The sequence below is a fragment of the Perognathus longimembris genome, unplaced genomic scaffold (assembly GCF_023159225.1).
Source record: "Perognathus longimembris pacificus isolate PPM17 unplaced genomic scaffold, ASM2315922v1 HiC_scaffold_4573, whole genome shotgun sequence".
NCBI lineage: Eukaryota > Metazoa > Chordata > Mammalia > Rodentia > Heteromyidae > Perognathus > Perognathus longimembris.
The window spans coordinates 16167-36808 of NW_025959905.1; the positions used below are offsets into that span (position 1 = coordinate 16167).

At 37.9% G+C, this 20642-nt stretch overlaps 1 protein-coding gene across 3 annotated transcripts in view; it reads left to right on the forward strand.

Moving 5' to 3' along the window:
• The window catches only part of LOC125344879 (3'-5' RNA helicase YTHDC2), a 48900-nt gene that overhangs the window by 13941 nt on the left and 14317 nt on the right, over positions 1 to 20642 (forward strand). For all 3 annotated transcript variants that reach the window (XM_048337183.1, XM_048337184.1, XM_048337185.1), the window contains 14 exons: positions 486 to 642; positions 2620 to 2727; positions 4493 to 4641; positions 5868 to 6003; positions 9823 to 9949; positions 10141 to 10206; positions 12928 to 13106; positions 13342 to 13438; positions 13518 to 13605; positions 13691 to 13771; positions 15369 to 15451; positions 17736 to 17841; positions 19269 to 19388; positions 19673 to 19945. In XM_048337183.1, coding sequence (XP_048193140.1) covers positions 486 to 642; positions 2620 to 2727; positions 4493 to 4641; positions 5868 to 6003; positions 9823 to 9949; positions 10141 to 10206; positions 12928 to 13106; positions 13342 to 13438; positions 13518 to 13605; positions 13691 to 13771; positions 15369 to 15451; positions 17736 to 17841; positions 19269 to 19388; positions 19673 to 19945 — 1770 coding nt within the window. The remainder of the gene's footprint in view (positions 1 to 485; positions 643 to 2619; positions 2728 to 4492; positions 4642 to 5867; positions 6004 to 9822; positions 9950 to 10140; positions 10207 to 12927; positions 13107 to 13341; positions 13439 to 13517; positions 13606 to 13690; positions 13772 to 15368; positions 15452 to 17735; positions 17842 to 19268; positions 19389 to 19672; positions 19946 to 20642) is intronic.

The window sequence follows — 20642 nt, forward strand, 5'->3', positions numbered from 1 at the left end:
AGCTGTATTAAACTCTACTTCTTTACGATTTATTCTAGCTTATGTAGTTTTACATGCTGTATGAAAGACAGAACTTTGTTTTGCAGAGTTGTTAATGCTTGATTCTGAATTGTCTATCATACAGTCTTCCTTAAGACTGACTGATTAACCTTGCCCATGTTTATTTTGAACTTGTGTTAAGTCTAGCGTACCATTAGTTTAAAGATTTGTCATGTATAACGTTGTTGTTTTTTGTATTTGGCTGGTCCTGGGGCTTGAACTCAGGCCCTGAGCACTATTCCTGGCTTCTTTTTGCTTAAGGCTAGCACTCTACCACTTGAGCCAAAGCGCCACTTCCAGCTTTTTTTTTTTTTAATATATATGTGGTGCTGAGGAATCGAACCCAGGACTTCATGTATACGAGGCAAGCACTTTACCACTAGGCCATATTCCCAGCCCCCATTCATAACTTTTAACTGTTGCATGGTTTTATTTGTTTGATTCAGGATGAAGTACATGAACGGGATCGATTTAGTGATTTTTTACTTACAAAGTTAAGAGATTTGTTACAAAAACACCCGACTTTGAAACTGATTCTTTCTAGTGCTGCCTTGGATGTAAATCTCTTTATAAGATATTTTGGAAGTTGTCCAGTGATATATAGTAAGTAGAATGATCAGATGTCTTCACTTTCTATGAAGTAAGCTTTGGGTTATCTTACATTTTTTCCTAGCAGAAATTGGGGTGTGTTCCGAAATAGAAGATATCCATTTCTGTCCTGTGAGATAAGAATTACAGTTAGTTCTCTCTGCTTTCCACTCCTTCTTTCCCACTAGAGCTCTTTGGTGTTGTGTGGTAAATTCAGTTCTCTAATCTTAAAAAGAAATACATTTTACTTTAATCTGGTGTTCCCTTTTAGATTCTGTCGTCTAACTTCTTTCCTTTAATGTTAGGTCCTTTTGAAAAATAGAGCATAGTTCCATGTTTGCTTTCATTTACTTCTGAGTATTCTGACATTTAATGTTTGCTCTGTTCCTTTAATAAAACCAGATTTTTTGCTTCTAATCCTAAAAAACCATGAATTCTTTAAAAATGTGTTTTAATGAAATAATAGCAAGAATTGATTTAAAAAAAGACTTCATAGCTGTTTTTATCCTCTTTCTGTTTCATGCCCTACCTTCCTGGTGCAATTTTTTTTTATTAATTAAATTTTGTTGACAAGGTGTTGTGCAAAAGGGGTACAGTTACATAATAGGGCAGTGAGTACATTTCTTGTGATATCTTACACCCTTGTTTTTCTTTCCCTTCCCTAGATCAGGTAGGTATATATACAATACCCAGTGTACCAAAATCATATACAGAAGCCATGTGGCGTACGCCAAAGGAAATTCACCTAGAACTTTAAATATAATGTCAATAATAGAGCTTGCTTATCCTTGTCTTATATGATCATATATATATATAGCTGTTAAGCTATTGTGATCCACTGAGAGGTCTATTTTAGACCTTTTTATGTTTAGTAGTTGTTTGGTTTTTAGATATATAATGTTAAGGTCGCTGACCCAAACCTGTGGAAATACCATTTGACAAGAAGTTTTTTTGTTTCATAGACCTGGTCTCTACTGTCCCCCCCCCCGCCAACAGTCATATATCAAGGAGACCATGCCCCTTTGTTCTCTGTGTTCTAGGCTTGTCTCGCTCAACATTATTTGTTCAAGTTCTGACCATTTCCCTGCGAATACCAATATTTTATCATTTCTTTTTTTTTTTTTTTTTTTTTGCCAGTCCTAGGCCGTGAACTCAGGGCCTGAGCACTGTCCCTGGCTTCTTTTTTGCTCCTAGCACTCTGCCACTTGAGCCACAGCGCCACTTCTGGCCATTTTCTGTATGTGTGGTGCTAAGGAATTGAACCCAGGGCCTCATGTATAAGAGGCAAGCACTCTTGCCACTAGGCCATATTCCCAGCCCTATTTTATCATTTCTAATCACTATGTAGTATTCCATTGTGTATAGGTAGGGTGCAATGATTTTAAAAGTATGGTAGATTTCTTTTCTTAGGTGACCATACCATGTAAATATATGCAAATATATTAGTACATATTTACAAAAAAATGCTGTTGTAAAACTGAGTATAGCCAGTCACTGGTAGCTTACACCTGCAATCCCATCTACTTAGGAGCTGGGATCTGAGGTCCATGGTTTGAAGCCATCCCAGGCAGGAAAGTCTGTGAGATTCCTATCTCCAATTATCCACTACAAAGCCAGAAGTGGATCTGTAACGCAAGGAGTGCTAGTGTTGAGCTTTGTCTCCCATGTTAATGTGACTCAAAGAGATGGAGGTGGAACTTTCTACTTGACGTTTATGACCCTTCTGCCTGATGTGATGACAGACACAGGATAAGTAGATGATAAACACAGGGAAAAACAAACATGTAAACATTGCCAATATAGAAACATAGTTGTCTCTTATGGATAGGTGTCTAGAAATGAATTGTGTGTGAAGGACCATATCATGAGAGTCACTTGAACTTTCGAATTGCTTTTGGATATTATACTTAGTTCACTAAAGTTGGGATTCTCATATTTTGTAGATTGATTATTTGTAAAATACAAATTGAATGGGTTTTAAAATTTGTTTAGTACAGGGAAGACCATTTGAGGTCAAAGAAATGTTTCTGGAAGATATTTTAAGAACTACTGGATATACCAACAAAGAAATGTTAAAGTACAAGAAAGAAAAACAGCGAGGTAAGCTTTTTATTAAAGAAATATAAAAGAAATTACTGTCAAAAAATGGCTTCATTTTGCTCAAGGCTAGCACTCTACCACTTGAGCCATAGCGCCATTTCTGGCTTTTTCTATATATGTGATGCTGAGGAATTGAACCCAGGCCTTCATGTATGGAAGGCAAGCACTTTACCACTAGGCCATATTCCCAGCCCTTAGAAATAAAGTTTTATGTTACGGAAACATAAAAGGGTACTTGAAAGCATTTTTCTCTGGTGTATGACTGTATAAAACTGTGTTAAACTCTGTACCCTGTACCTCTACCCTGGTTTGTGTCCACAAGTTGTAATCTCTGTGGAGAGATTGAAAATGGATCCCAGAATTGACGAGATGGAATGTGTGAATCCAGTCTCCACTTGGGTTTAAGGAAGCCCCACTTGTAGGTGGCCGTGGGAAGTGGGCAGGGAGAGTTAAGATTGACATCAGGAGGCTGGTGGTGCACACCTAGCATGCCAGCAGCATGGGAAGTGTCAGTGGGGGAGGGTCACAGGCCAGGCTGTCCTGGGCATACACTGGAGTCCTTACTCGAAAAATAAAGAAAGAAGGAATGGTGGTGTAACTCCTGGGCATATACTTGAGACCTTATTGGAAAAATAATGAGAGAAAAAGGGAATGGTGGTAGGACTTAAGTGGCAGACCTCCTGCCTAGCAAGTGTGAGGCTCTGAGTTAAAAAAAAAAAAAAAGTAATGTAAGCAATAATGGGCTTACCTTTATAAAAATGGCACATTTTCCCAACTCTTGATATTGTTATGGGATTGCATTGGTACTTTTTAACACTATTTGCCTGTTAAAATGATGGATATAATGACTTATACTATAGCTCTTTTCTTTGTCATTGGACTTGGCTTCAGGCTTTGATTCCTCTGCTTTATCACGTTGGACAGCTGTCTTAGCTTCTTTGGATTCTTCACTATTTCCAAGGGATGAGCAGTGCTCACTTTACTGGGAAGTATAGAATTGGCTATTTGGAAATTGTGAAACTTGTAGATCTTGAAACTTTTGAAATATTTACAGTGTATATCAAGCAACTCACATGAATAGTTTTCTGAAACAATGCATGACAATAAGTCATTGATTTAAATGTGGTATATAATACAGAGAAAAGTACTCTTAATTCTGCATTTACTAATTAGAAGTAAACCAGTTAACAATAAATATATGTTTTTAGGTAGTTCCATGAGGTTCATTATAACAACCTTATTGAAATAGTCATTTTATGTGTGTGTATATATATAGATATATGCACACACACACGTATATATATTTTTTAGTTTGATGTTTTTGAGAGCACTGGGGTTTGAGCTCAGGGCATTGTGCTTCTTAGGCAAGCATTCTACTATTTGAACTACACTCCTAGCCCCCTCAACATAGCCTAAAAAAGTAAGGAAAAAGAGTAAGACTAACTTTTACATCATATTTAAGTGATCCTATCACTTAAATTTTTTTTTTTTTGCCAGTCCTGGGGCTTGGACTCAGGGCCTGAGCACTGTCCCTGAGCTTCTTTTTTGCTCAAGGCTAGCACTCTACCACTTGAGCCACAATGCCATATAACTTTTTCTGTTTAGGTGGTGCTGAGGAATCGAACCCAAGGCTTCATGTATGCAAGGCAAGCACCCTACCACTAGGCCACAGTCCCAGCCCCATCACTTAAATTTTTTAAACAGAGGAATACATTTTAATGAAGTAAAGAACTAATCTTAATTTCTTCTTTGGCACTCAATTTAGAAGAGAAACAACAAACCACACTCACAGAATGGTACTCAGCTCAAGAGAATACTTTCAAACCTGAGTCTCAGAGGCAGAGAACCGTTCCCAGCGTGAATGAAGAGTATGATGTCCTGGACGATGGTGGTGATGCCGTCTTTAGTCAGTTGGTGAGAACTTAACTGACCTCATGATGATATTTTGAGTGAAAATTGTATGTTAACAAATACCTTATGAGCTGATAATTTTTTTTTTACTTTGTAACTGAAAAGTAATGCTCTTAGTTTATCTTAGACTACAACATATTTTTCAAAACAACCTTTTCTTATTGTTATTTTGTTGGCTGGACATTGAAAGGAACTTGTAAGCACTCGACTCCTAAGTTATGTACACCCTGGTTCCAAACTTTGTTCTTAATGAAGAATTGTTTGTGAGCGTGAGAAAGTGTATAATATAGAGATGCTTACAGTTTTATACTAGTGTTTAAAGTTCTAATGCATACAAATTAATTATAACTAGTAGTTCGTGCCTGTGATCAAAGCTGTTTGAGAGGTAAAAAGCAGAAAGAGTGTAGTTTTGGAGCCAGCACAAGCAGCAAGTTCTCAAGGCCCCACCTCAAGGGCGTTGTGGTGTGTGCCTATCACCCCAGGTGCCATGAGAAGCTTCAATAAGAAGATAGTGTCCAGGCCAACTCCAGGAAAAACCTAAGACCTACTTCAAAAATAACCAGAGTGACAAGGGGTGGGGTAGAGGCCAAGCTGTAAAGTGCCTGCCCAGCAAGAGCAGAGTCTTGAGTTCAAATACCAGTACTGTCCTACCCCTGTTTCCCCCAAAAAAAGAATGCTTGAAAATTGTTTTTCAGTATAGGGAAAGTGCATTTGAGTATGATGAGTACTGTGACCACATAAACTAGTGGTTCTTAGGCCTGGCTCACCTTGTACCATCTGAGGAGGCTTTCAAGCCCCAAAGAGTCTGGCCCCTACTAGCAGAGATTCTGGTGTTTTTGAGTGAGACATGGTATCAGTATGAACTCAGGTGATGGATGCTGCTTTTGATGTATCTAGAAGAGGAAACCACTAGTCTGTAGGTACATCTAGCAATAGCTTGTCAGAAGCATGGTCTGTTAATTAATGTTGAGACTAGAATGTAGCTCTTGGTTTTCAAGCTTGTGCTCAGATAAAAGGTAAGTGTAAGAACAAGATGCAGTGTTGTGAATGGTAATGTCTGTTAGACGAAATGTAACTATTGCTGTAATGCCATTCAGTAATACCGTACAACACATATACTACCACAGTGCCATGTGGCACCATATGCCATATGGCTTCTTGTGGTCATTTTTCATTCTTTTCAAGCAGTTTGGTAATTCATAATCTTGTTATTTTTTTCTTTTTAAAAGACAGAAAAAGATGTGAATTGTCTTGAACCATGGTTAATAAAGGAAATGGACTCTTGTCTTTCCGACATATGGCTACATAAAGATATTGATGCCTTTGCTCAGGTCTTCCACCTTATTTTAACTGAAAATGTTAGTGGTAAGTTTCCTGTATTTTCTTTATTGTTCTTGCTGGCATTTATGGTAGAAGTATAGTTTAATGTAAGTTTTTATTTACAGTTAGTAATTTGTTTCTGGACTACTTATTTTAAATTTGTTAACTTAGTGTTGCCAGTATAGTTTTATGAGGTCTTTACATACATTACAGTTATTTACCAAAAAATACCTTTGTACTGTATTGTATACACACATACACATAAATACAAGTATTTTATATCTATATATCTATATGTAGGTCTATATATATTATACGATCTGATACCCCTACCCTATCCCTTGGGAAATAATTTTTTAGGTTTACAATGAGATTTATTATGTCAAAGGAAGAAAACAATGGGTATCTGGCTGGGCATTGTAGTTTGAACCTGTAATCTCAGCTAATTGGGAAGTAGAGATAGGAGGTTCAAGGCCAACCCAGGGAAAAGTTATTTGAGATCTCATTTCTAAAACAAGCTTGTCATGGTAGCACAGGCTTGTAGTCCCTGCTATTAGGGGTTACATTTAGAAGTATCATGGTCCAAGATCAGCACAGGATAATTAGGATGAAACTATCTGAAAAACAAAGTAAAAGCAAAGGAATTTAGAGGATGTCTCAGATGGAAGAGAGCCTCCCTAGCGAGAATGAGGTCCTCACTTCCATTTCCAGTACTGGGGAAAAAATAATTTGGTCATACTTTTTGCTCAGGATTATTCATTGAGTAAATGAAAGCTTTAGTTAATTTTATAGCTCAAGTTCTAATTCACACGTATGTACATTGGGTCCTGTAATGTGCTTTCACTAATGACTTATCCTCGGGCTGGGGATACGGCCTAGTGGCAAGAGTACTTGCCTTGTATACATGAAGCCCTGGGTTCGATTCCCCAGCACCACATACATAGAAAACAGCCAGAAGTGGCGCTGTGGCTCAAGTGGCAGAGTGCTAGCCTTGAGCAAAAAGAAGCCAGGGACAGTGCTCAGGCCCTGAGTCCAAGGCCCAGGACTGGCAAAAAAAAACAACTCAAAAACTAATGACTTATCCTCATTTTCTTAGTTGATGATGGTGGATATTAATAACCAGGGTGAATTTCAGAACTTGGTAGCCTTCTAGGCAAAAAGGCAGAATGAAAGATCATAGAAAATTAGTACTGGAGTTGAGATGATGAATACTTTATTCATCCAAGCTTCTCAGCATTATTGTTGTAATAATTATCAATCATTTCTTTTTTAAACATTTTCTGCTACTTCTGAAAATTCATACTTATGTTCTTTGCATTTTTCTGGATACAATTTGTTGGTTCACTTGGCAGAATATCCTGTTTTTTCAAGGCTGGCACTCTTGAGCTATAGTTCCACTTCTGACTTTTTGGTGGGTAACTGGAGATAAGAATGTCTCATGGACTTTATTGCTTTGGCTGGCTTCAAACCTTGATCCTCAGATCTCAGCCACCTGAGTAACTTGAGCCTGGCCCAAACACTTTTTGATTCCCTCATCACCTTCCTCCCTCCTTCCCAGCTTATTCTTTCCTTCCTATTTCCCTTTTAGTGAACAGGTACTGCCATTCATCTAGTTACTATGGCACTAGGCATAAAATCTGTCTGGACTTTGTAGAATCCATTAGCAAATCTTGTTGACTTTTCCCTCTAAAGGATCCTATATGTGACTGCTTTTTACTTTCACTGCCATCATCCTCTTTTTTCAGACTTACCTATCTGGATCCCCGTTCTATGGACAGTGCTGCCCACATTCAGGGTGCTGCCCACATTTGGGGTACATGTTTCCCACTCAGTTGTTGTCCCACCTGTCAGTCATCTCTGGAAGCATCCTCACAGCCATGCTCAGAAGTTGCCTTGTTAATCTCCTAGGAGACTGGTGTGATAATGAAGAGGTTTCTTATGCATTTGTGCCAAGTAGACTTTCAAGGATACAAACATATGAAGATTTGTTTTCTGAGCTGTCCTTACTTATTATTTCAGGTGTTCTTTCTCGATATGACTTCCTGTCCAGTCTCTTTCTGCTCTATTCTGCCTTCTTTGACTGTTTTAAAAAGCAGAGGTCCAGTTCTGAGTTTAATCTCTTAGTGACCATCTTAGCCTATTGGTCTGAGTGTTATTTTGCTTGTATTAATTCAGTCTATGGGTATTATCTCTTTGCCAGTCACATTGTCCTACTGACTCATCGTATGTCTAGAAAGCCTAGTTCTTTTTCTTAATCATGATGTTATTAAAGTGTCCCCTTCAAGTACTTGCTGTTTTGGATTATTTTAAATATAGGTATTCCCTTTATTCCCTTAAAATGTTGTCTTATTGTTAGAATTTTCTTTTTCTCACTATTTCTCTTTAACAACTTCAAAAAAATGCAATTGCTTATTACATTGCAGACTTGGTTTTAAAATTTGATGGAATGGTTGTTGACTAGGCATTATGGTATGAGTTAAGAGGTTGTTGGTTGACATTGGGATATTGTGGTTGAGATATTATCTGATATAGCCTCTAGTCTGACAAACCTCTTCATAAGTAAATGAGGATCTTTTGGCACGTGGTGGTCTGTGTAAATGTGTTTTGGCTCCTATTGGTCTACTTTTATTGTATTTATTTATTTATTTATTTATTTTTGTTGTTGGTCATGGGCCTTGAACTCAGGGCCTGGGTGCTGTACCTAAGCTCTTTCACTCAAGGCTAGTGCTCTACTAGTTTTAGCCACAGCACCACTTCTGGCTTTCTAGTTGTTAATTGGACTTTCCTGCCCAGGCTAGACTTGAACTGCTATTTTCAGATCTCAAACTGCTGCTGCTCTTCTTCTTCTTCTTCTTCTTCTTCTTCTTCTTCTTCTTCTTCTTCTTCTTCTTCTTCTTCTTTTTGCAGTCCTGAGCCTTGGACTCAGGGCCTGAGCACTGTCCCTGGCTTCTTTTTTGCTCAAGGCTATAGCACTCTGCCACTTGAGCCACAGCACCTCAAGGCTAGCACTCTGCCACTTGAGCCACAGCACTACTTCTGGCCATTTTCTATATATGTGGTGCTGAGGAATAGAATCCAGGGCTTCATGTATACAAGGCAAGCACTCTTGCCACTAGGCCATATTCCCAGCCCCTGCTCTTCTTTTTTTAAGAGCTTATTATTTTTTGAAAAATAACCTTAATTTTGAAGAGTCATATTTCATATTTTAAAATGCATGTACATGCTCATCTGTCTTTTGGATTTCTTTTTTTTTCCATTTAAATTCTTGACTTAGAAGACTTTAGCAATCTTATTTGAAAGTTCAGACATTTAAAGTCAGACACACTATAAGTTTTCTTGTCTGTTTTAATTACATTGATGAACTTTAGGTAATTAACAATCATTGCTCCTTCTCCAGCCTTCCAAAGACCATCTTTAACTCCATCTTTTTTTTTTTTTTTGGTGCCAGTTCTGGAGCTTGAACTCAGAGCCTGGGCACTGTACCTGGGCTTTTGGGCTCAAGGCTAGTGCTTGAGGCACATCTATTGCCTACTGGCTTTTCTAAAGATGGTTACTTGGTGATAGGAGTCTCATGGACTTTATGGCCTATATGGCTTTGAACCTTGGTCCTCAGTTCTCAGCTTCCTGAGTCACAAGGATTACAGGTGTGAGCTACTGGTGCCTGGCTTACTTCATCCTGTTTTTACAATGGCTTCTTAGTAACAGATTCGCTTGGATGATATGACACAAGGATTATTTACTTCTGTGTAAAATGAGGCAAGTCTCAGTTTAATGCTGACAGCTAATTCTACATTACATTCTTTAAAAAATTAAATAGGTTAAAATAATTGGGATCTTTACCAGTTTATCTTTTCCTTCCTATAGTTGATTATAGACATAGTGAAACCAGTGCAACAGCCCTGATGGTTGCTGCAGGACGAGGCTTTACAAGTCAAGTAGAGCAGTTAATTAGTATGGGAGCCAATGTTCATAGCAAAGCATCAAATGGCTGGTAAGTCTGGAATGCACCCATTCTTTATCTTTGCAGAGTTTGTCTTTATATAGAAAAGTATCACGTAGTAATTGTTGGTACATCTCTACTTAAGTGAGTAAATAGTTTTGAGAGATTATTCATAATTTTTTTTGATTATTCATAATTTTGAGAAAATTATTTTTCAGTTTAATGTCTTTGAACTTTGACAGGATGGCTTTAGATTGGGCTAAACACTTTGGACAGACTGAAATTGTGGATCTTCTAGAATCTTACAGGTAAAACTTCTTATATTATTGTTAATTTATTTTCTTTAAAAGAAAACTGAGTCGGCGCCAGTGGCTCACGCCTGTAATCCTAGCTACTCAGGAGGCTGAGAACTGAGGGTCACTGTTCAGAGCCAGCCTGGGCAGAGAAGTCTGTGAGACGCTTATCTCCAATTAAGAAAACCAGAAGTGGCACTGTGGCTCAAGTGGTAGAATGCTAGACTTGAATTGAAGAGCTCAGAGACAGCAGCCAGGCCCACAGTTCAAGCCCCACAATCGACACAAAAGAAGGAGGGGGAGGAGAGAAAAGAAAAAGAAATCTTAGCCATGTAAATCATAGAATGCATAAATGTAGTCTACTGACAGGCATATCCAGTGATTTTTTTTTCTAAGTAAGTCATTTCTTTGTTTTTCTTAGTTTATAAGTTCTATTATGTCAATGTGTGTGTGTGTGTGTGTGTGTGTGTGTGTGTGTGTTCGTGTTTTTGTTTGTGCCAGTACTAGGACTTGAACTTAGGGTCTTCTCAATCTCAGCTTTTTTGTTTGTGGTGGTCTACTACTTGAGCCATGCCTCTAGTTCTGGCTTTTTGCTCATTAATTGGAGATAAGAGTCTCATAGACTTTCTTGACTAGGATGGCTACCTGTGTAGCCAAGATTATAGAGACTGGTTTTATTTTTTATTTTATTGTGAAAAATCAGGAGGGTAATTTCCATTTAAGCATGGTAAATATAGCCCCTGTATTTATATGTATTTATATCTGTGTTTCCTCTAACCTCACTAACAATGATGATGGATAAAAATACAAGCTGTAAACTGACAGATGGAGGAAGTTTTGCAACTGTTGGAAGCAAGGAATGTTTACATGATTAGTAGATGGGCAGTCAGTGAGCAGGACTAGCAGAACTGGAACGCTGATGGTGCCAGTAAGAAACAAAAATCCATTTTAGTTTCAGAACTCCTTAGCTACTTATTCTAAGATACTTCAGATGAAGCACTAAACGAAGGATTAAAAAGATCAGTAGAGTTGGTTAAAATTCTGAGGAAAATGAAGAGCTCCAAATCCCCCACTTCACTGCTGTCAGATGACATTCCCCCCTTGGCCTAGGTAGGAGAAGGGAGGTGTATTAAAAATTAAGCCACACAGGCTTTGGACTTGGAGTTATCAGGTACAGTAGGAAAGTAGGGAGAGGTATCAAACAGCAAAGGAGTTTTAAGTGAGTATCTGCAGTCTGAAAGTTGAAATACCATTCACTCCTTTTCCATTCCATCCACTATCACCTTTTCCTCATTTGAGGTTCATGTTCTTGAGTAGAAAACTTAAGAATTCTGTCCTGACAAATAGATCAAAGTGCAGCAAAAGTGTTAAGACTTACAGGATACTTGGCATCCTATCAATGAAATGACTACCTGTAAGTTGGATAACTCAACAGTCCTTACCTGTGTACTTGGAAGTTTTGGGTGCTTTACTGGCAAATGAACAAACTATTAAGGACTGGTCACTAAGACACCTGAGAGGCACCTATACATCAAACAAATGAAACATGTGACAGTAGCAGCAGTACACCTTGGATTGGAACTTGGATAAGACTAAGCATCAGTGACCAGAATAAACTTTTTAAAACTATAGTAAAAAAATATTGGGCTGGGGATATGGCCTAGTGGCAAGAGTGCCTGCCTCATATACATGAGGCCCTGGGTTCGATTCCCCAGCACCACATATACAGAAAATGGCCAGAAGTGGCACTGTGGCTCAAGTGGCAGAGTGCTAGCCTTGAGCAAAAGGAAGCCAGGGACAGTGCTCAGGCCCTGAGTCCAAGCCCCAGGACTGGCAAAAAAAAAAAAAAAAAAAAAAAAAAAAAAATATATATATATATATATATATATTGCCTTCATGAAATAAAACCAGTAGGCTGTTAAAGGAGCATTCTGCTTTCATTTTCACAGCTCTCTGTCTTCTGCCTTTAGATCATTTTCCCTTTCCCTTTCCTCTTCCTCTCTCTCCCTACCCCTCTCTTTCTTCATTATTTGGCCTTTTGACTGTGGCCATGCAAATGTCTAGAAAGGAGTATTGTGGTTCTCAACTGATGACAGATGTTAACTACCTTTCCCTATGCATATAAGTAATTATTATTTTTCCTTTGGAGAAGTATCTACAGATTGCAATTTTCTAAAAGCACGTATTGCTGAATTTTACATGAAGAATATCTTTGAAACTAAAATGTAAATCATATTACAGCATATTATATTATTTACCCTCCTTAGATGCATTGTATATTTGAAAGACATAAAGAGAAGCGTTGCCTATAAAAGTTATTAGTCTGTGTCAAAAATACTGAGTTGTGTCAGGTACTGCTGGCTCACACCTGTAATCCTAGCTATTCAGGAGGCTGAGATCTGAGGACTGCTTTTTGAAACAAGCCCAGGCAGAAAGGTCTCTTGGAGACTTTTATCTCCAATAAACCACTCAAAAACTGGAAGTGGTGCTATGGCTCGAGTGGTAGAACACTAGCCTCACTAGCCTTGAGTACAAAGAGGCTCAGGACCAGCATCTACCCAGACCCTAAGTTCAAGGCCCACAACTGACAAAAAAAATTTTCTTTTAAATACGGACTTCCTCCCTCCCTCCCTCCCTCCCTCCCTCCCTCCCTCCCTCCCTCCCTCCCTCCTTCCTTCCTTCCCTCCTTCCCTCCCTCCCTTCCTTCCTTTCTTTTCTTCTTTCTTTCTTTTTTAGTGCTTCATTGGAGTTTGGCAATCTAGATGAAAGTTCTCTGGTCCAAACAAATGGAAATGACCTCAGTGCAGAAGACAGAGAGCTCCTGAAAGCTTACCATCACAGTTTTGATGATGAGAAGGTAGACTTGGATTTGATCATGCATCTTCTATACAACATCTGTCATAGTTGTGATGCTGGTAAGTAAGTTCTGTCTCCCAAGAACTGGATCCAACTGGGAGTGTCTTTGTTTGGACATTAGTGTTGGACTGTACAAGATTTTCTATAATTGCATTGAAAACAGTACATTGAATTATTGTCATTCATGACAGTTTATCAGTGTTTGAAAACACGAAGTAATTCTATGCAATTAGTTCTTTCAATTGCTGTTCACTTCATAAGATTTAATCATAATAAAAAATATGCTTCTCCAAGGTGCGGTCCTAATTTTTCTGCCCGGATATGATGAAATAGTTGGTCTCAGGGATCGCATCCTGTTTGATGACAAGCGGTTTGCTGACAATACACATAGGTAAAATCTAAGCTTTATACTTATTGCTTCAAATAACAGACTCGAACTGTAGTACATTTTCTCTTTCAATTGTCAATAGATATCAAGTCTTTATGCTTCATTCAAATATGCAAACATCTGATCAAAAGAAGGTATTAAAAAACCCACCTGCAGGTGTTCGAAAAATAGTAAGCTTCATAAAATCTTTTTTTTTCTATTTTTATTAGTCACATTCCATTTTCATATTAATCATAAAGTAATTTTCTATTGCAGATCCTTTCCACCAACATTGCTGAAACCAGCATCACAGTCAATGATGTTGTCTTTGTTATTGATTCAGGCAAAGTGAAAGAGGTGGGTCTGGATAAATTGTTCAATTACTTAAATGAAGAAGATGGAGTTTGAGTCTAACAAATACTCCTATAAAGAAAATGGATCTCAGTGGAAAATTTTATTTCTGGGTGACTATAACATAGTAGCATATTGACTTAACTAAAGCATTCTACATTAAATCAGTATATACGAGCTGTTTATCTCAACAAATAAGTTTTAGCTTCTCACTAAGTACTTGAAAGTAAGTGAAATATTTGTGTAGTTGTGAAAATTTTGTCACTGAGTAGCATTTTCATAGCATATTTTTGGTTTTCCTTTTACCTATGGGCATTGTTATATCTCCATTGCTTCATGCACAGTAGGTGTTCAAATGATATTCAGTTCAGAAGAACAGGCAGTGATAAAAACAGCATTGGCAACCCACATAAGCCAGGGTTAACAAACTATAGCTAGCAGTTTAATCAGACTTACTATCTCCATTTGTAGAACAAGTTGCCTCCATTCTTTCACCTCCTGTGTGTTGCTGCATTGACACTACAGTAGCCTTTGGATAACAAGGACCTTCTCAAAACCTAAAATATCCCTTTTAGTCTTTGAATGCCTAGTAACTACATAGTAGATTCATTTGCTGACAGAATAAAATTGATAGAGATAATTGAGCTTTCAAGGGAGGAGACATTATTTAGGCTTTGAAATGCAAGTTGTTTCAGGGATATAAATCATTCGAATGTGAAAAATTAATGTCAGTGTAATTATTAGTAATATCTTAGAGACAATAAAGTTATTATAAGATTTCAATATAGTCATCATAGATGAATATTGTAAAAGAGGGCTAAGTTTTGTTTTCTTCTGTAATAGAACAGTAGAGAATACTATCAGTAAAGTAGTCAGGTAGAGTTCAGATATTATTGCTCTAAAAATTATTGAAAGCTAGTATAAGTGTGCTTTATAATACTTTAGAAGTTAATTCCTTTAGGCATTACTTGTTTACCAAATCATGGCTTAAAAATATAGTAGTGTCAAAGCTACTTCACATATAAGACTGACAAATGAAATCTCTAGTGGGAAGCCTGACTGGATTAGAGGTCAGGCATGTAACTGGGCAGAAAACCACACCCTATCTCAAAAGTAACCAGTACAAAAAATGGACTGGAAACATGGCTTAATGGTAGATTGCCTGCCTAGGATGAGACCCTGGGTCAAACCCCAGTCTTTTTTTTTTTTTTTTGCCAGTCTTGGGCCTTGGACTCAGGGCCTGAGCACTGCCCCTGGCTTCTTTTTTGCTCAAGGCAAGCACTCTGCCACTTTAGCCACAGTGCCACTTCTGGCTGTTTTCTGTATATGTGGTGCTGGGGAATCGAACCCAGGGCTTCTTGTATGCGAGGCAAGCACTCTTGCCACTAGGCCATTTTCCCAGCCCAAACCCCAGTCTTACTACCACCAAAAAAACAATATATATAACTAGAAAGATCTGAATTTTTCAAAAACCAATATTATTTTCTAATTATTTCAATTAAGACAGTACTTTAAACTTAGCATGTTATAATGTTGATAAAATTTCTTGCTCTTTCTTCTTTAATACCTTTGTATTTTAACAAAAATTATCTAAATATTACAGAAATCCTTTGATGCATTGAACTTTGTAACAATGTTAAAAATGGTGTGGATTTCCAAAGCTAGTGCTATTCAGCGGAAAGGCAGGTAAGTCATGCTTCACATGCAGTCATAAGTCGCCTGCAAGGTAGAAATATTTTATATGCACGGCATAAGTATTGTGTGTGACTCCTATAAAAGCTTAGCTTCACTTTAGTCTTAATTTTTATGTTCTCTCTGCAAAGCAAGCCATTTTAAACCTTTTCAAAAGAAAAGTTCATGTTAAGATTTGAAAGTATGTAGTATAACCTTCACTAAGATGTAAGAAACTGAAACAGAAACAAAAACTGTAAAACATTTGCAATATAGGACATGAGCTAATTTCTAAAATCAAATGAAGACCCAGGTGCCAGTGGCTCACACCTACTTAGGAGACTGAGATTGGGAAGATTTCAGTTCAAGGCCAGCCAAGGCAGAAAAGTATGTGAGCCTCCATTTCAGTGGAATAAGTTGAGCTGTGTCAGGAAGTGAGAAATAGGTTACCCACCTGGGTGCCCACCTGGCTAGGAAGCAAGAGGCTATCTCAGTAATAATTAGCCAGTGTATTGTCAGCTGTTCAATAGATAAAAGATGAATATATAAAGAACTCTAAAAATAAAACAGCAAAAGAACAAACAGTATAGTTATTAATAAGTGGGCAAGTGAACCAAACAGGCAATTCTTACAAGCAGAAATGCAAATGGCTAATAGATACATGAGCAAATGTTCAACATCTTTAGCCATAAAGGAAATGTAAATCAAAACCATTCTAAGATTCTATCTGGAAAAAAAATCAGAGAAATTTAAAAAAGGAAGAACAGGGCTGGGGATATGGCCTAGTGGATATGGCCTGGTATACATGAGGCCCTGGGTTCAATTCCCCAGCACCACATATACAGAAAATGGCCAGAAGTGGCACTGTGGCTCAAGTGGCAGAGAGCTAGCCTTGAGCAAAAAGAAGCCAGGGACAGTGCTCAGGTCCTGAGTCCAAGCTCCAGGAATGGCCAACAAGAAAAAAAAAAGAACAACAACAAATGCTGGCAAGGATGGAGAGAAAAAGGAGCCCTTATATACTGTCACTGGGAATGTAAAATAGTGTAGTTACTATGAAACCAATGTAGAGGTTCCATAAAAAAACTAAAAATAGATTTACCTTATGACCCTGCTATACCACGATTGGGCATATATCCAAAGAGTAAGGCAATTTACCAGAAAGATATTTGAATATCTATGTTTATTGCAGCTCTGCTCACAATAGCCCAACATTTACAATCAGCCCAACAACAGATGAATGGGTAAAGAAGATGTGAAGTATGTGTGTGCATGTGCGTGAGTACATGCACACACATGCACACTCTCTATGGTGTATCACAGAGCCATAAAGGTAAATGAAATCATATCATTTGTAGGAAATGGATGCAATTGGAGGATATATTGAGACAAACCTATCCCCCACAACAAAATATTGTATGTTTTCACTCATGTGGAAGCTAGACCTATAAGACAAACATTAATACTTTAATTCATAAAAGGGAGAGATGAAGGTATCATGGATTGTTACGGCAGTGGTAGAATAAAGTGGATGATTTAAGAAGTATTAAGGTGTGATATTGGGGATCGATTGTATATCTGAGGGAGTAGAGTAGAATCAAGGATGTTACCCAGCTTTCTGTCTTAGACAATTGAGGGTGGTCGGCACTGTTGTGAGATGGGGAAAGTGCAAGTGTTTATGTTGGGAAGAAGTAACTTCTACTTGAGTTTGAGCTGACTGGAAAGTCACAAGTACTCCTGTCTAAGGCTTCTAAAGTATGAGCCTACAATCAGGGAAATTGGGAAATGACCCTCTAGGATGGATGGAAACTGAACCAAGGTGGAGAGGAAAGTCACCCCAGAGGGATGGTAGCAGAAGGCTGAGGTGTAATCTCAGGGAAACATCAACATTCAAAGTCCTCCCAAATAACATGGGTCTCTGTGAGGATGGAATAAATGGCAATTCTGTATAATTTGCTTAACTCTACTACAGTGCTTGAACATAGTACAGCTTAGAAAAACTGACTGAATTTAAGTTGTCAAACATGTATTCATGCTTTGATATTGATTTGCTTTCAAGGATGTGTTACTTCTTTCAGTTTTTACCATAACACTAGAAGGTGTATCAGGAAGGTAATGTTTTTGAATCTCAGTAAATGAAATGAGTCCAAGACAAGGAAAAGCATTTGTAGATGCTAAGGAGTCAAACTCACATGTTTTGATCCTGATTCATTCTTTTTTCTCCTAACTGATATTGTCATTCTAGTTTATTATTATATTCCTATTCCTTGTTTGAATTTTAATTTTGTATTTTATTTTTAAGAGCTGGGCGATGTAGACCTGGAATTTGTTTCCGTCTGTTTAGTAGACTACGATTTCAGAATATGTTGGAATTTCAGACTCCAGAACTTTTGAGAATGCCATTACAGGTAGAAACTTATTTAATTCTAAAAGACTTTGTGTGTGAGTGGGGTGGGGAGGTATGAGGGAAGAGAAAGAGCATTTCACCTTCTGCCAAGTAGACTTCCAGAAATGGTAGTTTATAGAGCAGGATGGTAAATTACATATTATAGAAGGTGGATATAGCTATAACAAAATTCTTTTCCTATGCAGGTAAGGTTAATAGGCCTTCAGGTTTTAAAAGTTACTGGCAGTCATTTAAGTTATGGGATACTTCATTAGTGTTATTTTGTAATTTAGCATGTTAAAGAATCTTAGCTGTGAGTGTTGACCTTGAAAATGCTCAGTGAAGGGGAAACCAGATTATTTAAGTTCCCAGACCTAAAGTAGTACCAAACTAATGGCACTATTATTTCAGAAGTTCTGGAACACCGTTCACTTAGATGTCTAGTCCTTATTGTTTTTCTTGACGTTTTCTTACTTTGTGGAAGAGTCATCCACTATGTAGTTTCCAAGAGAGGCTAACAGAATTTCATGAATTTAATTCTTTACTGTATTAGGCTAGCTGCTTGCTTCCTCATCTTTAAAGAGACACAAAATCATGGTTTTGGTATCCATGTACCTAACAGGATTTGCCACTTCCTTTGTGAGATTTTTTTTTTATTCCTCCTGAGATAGAGCTGAAAATTCTTAGCAGGAGCCTAAATTACCCGCTGTTTTCTGTGTATGCAGCTTTATTTCTTGCTTCCCCTCTTGTCTCATAAAGATAAAAATGAGTAGCTTTAGTTTCTTGAGTACATCTTGTTTTCTTCTACCTCAGTGCCTTAACATGTATGGTATCTCTGTCTCTTAATTTCTTTCCCTTGCTTTTATGGTAACTACTTATTCTTCACCTCTTAAAATATCATGGCCTTCCCTGAATTCTCTTTTTTCCTGAGCTTGTTAAGTCTCATTTTATCTGGTTGGTTTCTTGTATCCTTTTGTAGCACTTAACTAGTTGTGACTGGTAAATAATTAGTTGTCTAGGTTTGTTTTTGATGTGACAAAAGTAACTCCACAGGACAGGCATTTGTCATCCTATTTTTTGCCAACTTGCTTCTTAGCGCCTTGCACCTAGAAAGCACTTAAATATTTGTTGGCTGGATAAAAGGTTCTAGAGTGCAGTAAGTGTAAAGGGGAAAGGGGAAATGACCTTTGGGTAGTGACTCTGGGTGTTGTGTGTAAGGACTGCATGAGGAGATGGCCAGAGGAGGCAGTGGTCGTTTTGGTATGAGCTGACTGAAGATGCTTACCCAAGGCAAAGAATGAGTCTACATTGCACCGAAAGAGAGTGTTGGCTCTACGTGTGTTCTAACCGAGACGTACTGGTCAGTCTTTAGGAACTCATGATTTCTTTAAAAATAAAAGCCAGCATACTGTTCATTTTAATTTAATTATTTGCTGCTTTAATTTATAGGAGCTTTGTTTACACACCAAGCTGTTAGCCCCAGTGAATTGCACCATTGCTGATTTCCTGATGAAAGCCCCTGAACCTCCACCAGCTTTAATTGTAAGAAATGCAGTACAGATGCTTAAGGTTGGTGTCTTTATAACTTTGTTCACCTGACTCGGTTTTACTTGCAAATTTAAGCCAAATGAAAATATATCTTAAAAAAAAATCCTTAGTTGATCATGTACTTTAAACAGTACTTTTGTAATTAATAGTAGGTAAAATAGCAGGTATAATGTTTGCATTTACACATATATTTGAAGGAGCTGCTGTATTTTTGTGGTATGTGGTAGCACAGTTATTGCTTTCTTAGATTTTCTTTTTTAAAGCTAAACACGCTTTTGGTCATATCAAAATATCTTCCTTATTAGACAATAGATGCCATGGATGCCTGGGAAGATCTGACAGAACTTGGGTATCATTTGGCTGACTTGCCAGTGGAGCCCCATCTTGGCAAAATGGTCCTGTGTGCCGTTGTTCTGAAGTGTCTGGACCCGATCCTTACAATTGCCTGCACACTAGCGTACCGGGACCCTTTTGTTCTGCCAACGCAGGCCTCTCAAAAGCGTGCAGCCATGCTCTGCCGGAAGCGCTTCACTGCGGGCACCTTCAGTGACCACATGGCCCTTCTCAGAGCATTCCAGGTACTTCACTGCTTCTTCTTCCTGCAGGTGCAGGTGCTGCTGAACACTCTTCTAGGCCAGTGTTGCATTGTCAACCTTAAGAAGTAAACAAATAGAGATGGTACTTCCATTGTTTGCTTTCTTTATGAAGTGACATTTTATCAGTAGTCTAGGAAAAAAATGCCTGCATGCTGTTAGTATGTTAAAATTATCAGTTTTTTCTACTTTACTTCTTCCTCATTTTCTTCTTATAGGAATGTACGTGTTTTATTTATACGCATGTATGTTTATATTTATACTTGTAATTATTACTATTTATTTATTTTTTTGCTGGTTCTGGGGCTTGAACTCAGGGCCTGAGCGCTATTCCTGAACCTCTTAGTGCTCAAGTCTAGTGCTCTACCACTTGAGCCACAGCGCCAAGTCTGGCCTTTTCTGAGTAATTTAATGGAGATAAGAGTCTCATGGACTTTCCTGCCCAAGCTGGATCCTCAGCTCAGGAGCTAGGATTATAGGCGTGAGCCACTGGTGCCTGGTTAAGAATTTAATTTTATAAAGCAAAAAGGATCTAGAGATCACTTAAGAATTTTTAACGATAACATTAAGACATGAGGAAAAGATATGGGAAGTGGGCCTTTAAGGAGGGGAAATACAATTTAATTTTAGAAATTCAGGTATATGTTTAGGAAGTGCTATATCTTGAATAAATGGACATCTT